The following is a 2,207-nucleotide window of genomic DNA, read 5'->3' on the forward strand; positions in this document are numbered from 1 at the left end:
TATATATATATAATGGAAGGGCCAAGATGTCAGCCAGTGGTCTCCAGACCCACCACACCACAGGGTGCAGCAGAACTGGGAAAGAAGGAGTCTCAACCTTTTTCTTTTTAAGTCCAGGTGGGAAAAAGGCTGTTCCTCTCTGTGCACCCTCAGTTCATGGAAGTTGCACTAGCTTCATTACAGTCTTTCCAACTGAAAAATCAATGAAAATCCCTCCACATTTAGATTTTACACGGGGAAAATAGCTGGCTGCCAGGTACTTTTGAAGCCTATGGCTTCCACGTAAAGTTGTAAAAGGCATGAAGCATTGTTGTGCACTGAAGTGGGAGTGTCGGAAATGGCAGGAGGCTAATTTCAAGGTGTTTTGATTTATACAGTATTTTCATAACAACTGAAGGTAACATAGTTGTATAGAATTTAATTATGTGCCTGGAAATTACATAATACCCCCCACCCCCTTTAAAGACCAAATCTGTCTTAATGCTGCTGATTATCAGTATTTTCCATGTTCTGGTTTCCCATCGTGTTGTTTGACTAAGCTTGCTGTATTTCTGACAGAATGCTGGGACCAGGACCCCCATCGAAGACCCAACTTTGACTCCATCCTGGCCCAGCTGAGCGCCCTGGAGCAGCAGGTGAAGGATGAGATGCCTCAGGACTCCTTCCACTCCCTGCAGGAGGACTGGAAGCTGGAGATCCAGGACATGTTTGATGAACTCCGGGCCAAAGAGAAAGTAAGGGGCGGGGCTAAGTTTCAGCTAGCATTAGGCTTTTTTCCATTGCTTAGTGCGGCTCCACTCGCTTCTCGGTTCTTATCAGGTGTAGTTGATTTGCCACTTTTACTTGTATACCCGCTCTGTGGACAAAGTAGGCGGTAACGTCTTTTAAAAGTGGGCGGTACAACTAATGAGGCACTGAAGCTGCTGTTGATCGTTGCTCATTCAGTCTTTTGAAATAACCAATCATCAGTTATAAGTTTCTTATCAAATTAGCTTGCAGTGACTTCTCTTTTATGCCCAGAATAGATGTGAGTCAGCAGATCTTTATTTTAATTTAGAAAATCTAACAGTAGTGATAAAGCTGTAAGTAATTCTGGTTTAACTGTAAATAATACTCAAACCTTGCTACAGCAAACTGTTGATAAAGATGTAGCAAAAAACACAAATGATTTCCTTATAAATGTACTTAGTTACTGCACACTTTATGCTTAGGAATGTGAGTAAACAATTAGATTAGCTTCAAATTTGGATAATAATAATAATAATAATAATAACTAAATACAATAAATGTAGAGCAGTGTGTCTGTGTCTTTAGCCCTGGTTTGCTAACTAGCTGTCTAGTCGCTAGCAAGCTAGCCGCTAACTAGTTAGCAATGCATGCACAAAAGATACATCGGTACAAACTTAATAAAGAAAAAGAACAATGTCAAAAGCAAGATCTGTGTCTCTCAAAATAGGTTTTATATCTTCCAAAATGCATGAAGTGTCTCTGAAGTTAGTGTCTACAGTTAGCAGCAGCCAGGATGGCAGCTGTAGTTTGACTCCAATCCACCCAAACAAGCTCCAGTCCTGCCAGTTTCAGCCACTACAGCGATTGTGCTCCTTCACTGCCTTAAAATCCCACTCAAGATTTTTTTAGCTCGTCCTGGTCCTTCAACGTCATCTGGAAAAATATCCCTATAAATTCTCTTGTTTTCAGCTCGCGCTGAATGTATTTATCTGCTTATAAATGATGTCATCCAGGGCCAATCAGCAACCGCTACATGCTTACAGGTAGATTGGCACCGCACGCCCCAAGCGCTGTCGACCCCTTAGGTAAGGGGAAAAAAGTTAACTTGTAATATAAAACATAGTCGTTTAGTGAATAACTCTCCTTTTCCTCCTCTGCCAGGAGCTGCGGTGCCGCGAGGAGGAGCTGAAGCGGGCCGCCCTGGAGCAGAAGTCCCATGAGGAGTTCCTGCGGCAGCGCGAGCAGCAGCTGGCCCAGTGGGAGCAGGACGTGTTCGAGCGCGAGCTCAGCCTCCTCATCCTCCACCTGAACCAGAACCAGGAGAAGCCCAACGTCAAGAAGAGGAAGGGCACGTTCAAGAAGCACAAGCTCAAGAGCAAGAACGGCGAGAAGATCAGCATGCCCCAAGGTGTGTGTGTGTGTGTGTGTGTGTGTGTGTGTGTGTGTGTGTGTGTGTGTGTGTGTGTGTGTGTGTGTGT

The 2,207-nt window shown here is 44.1% G+C and overlaps 1 protein-coding gene across 1 annotated transcript in view; it reads left to right on the forward strand.

Moving 5' to 3' along the window:
- The window catches only part of LOC106523723 (mitogen-activated protein kinase kinase kinase 11), a 68,843-nt gene that overhangs the window by 45,166 nt on the left and 21,470 nt on the right, over positions 1–2,207 (forward strand). Inside the window, exons 4-5 of the mRNA XM_014017251.1 lie at positions 559–734; positions 1,891–2,137. Coding sequence (XP_013872705.1) covers positions 559–734; positions 1,891–2,137 — 423 coding nt within the window. The remainder of the gene's footprint in view (positions 1–558; positions 735–1,890; positions 2,138–2,207) is intronic.

The sequence above is a fragment of the Austrofundulus limnaeus genome, unplaced genomic scaffold, assembly GCF_001266775.1.
Source record: "Austrofundulus limnaeus strain Quisiro unplaced genomic scaffold, Austrofundulus_limnaeus-1.0 Scaffold164, whole genome shotgun sequence".
In the NCBI taxonomy this organism is placed as follows: Eukaryota; Metazoa; Chordata; class Actinopteri; order Cyprinodontiformes; family Rivulidae; genus Austrofundulus; species Austrofundulus limnaeus.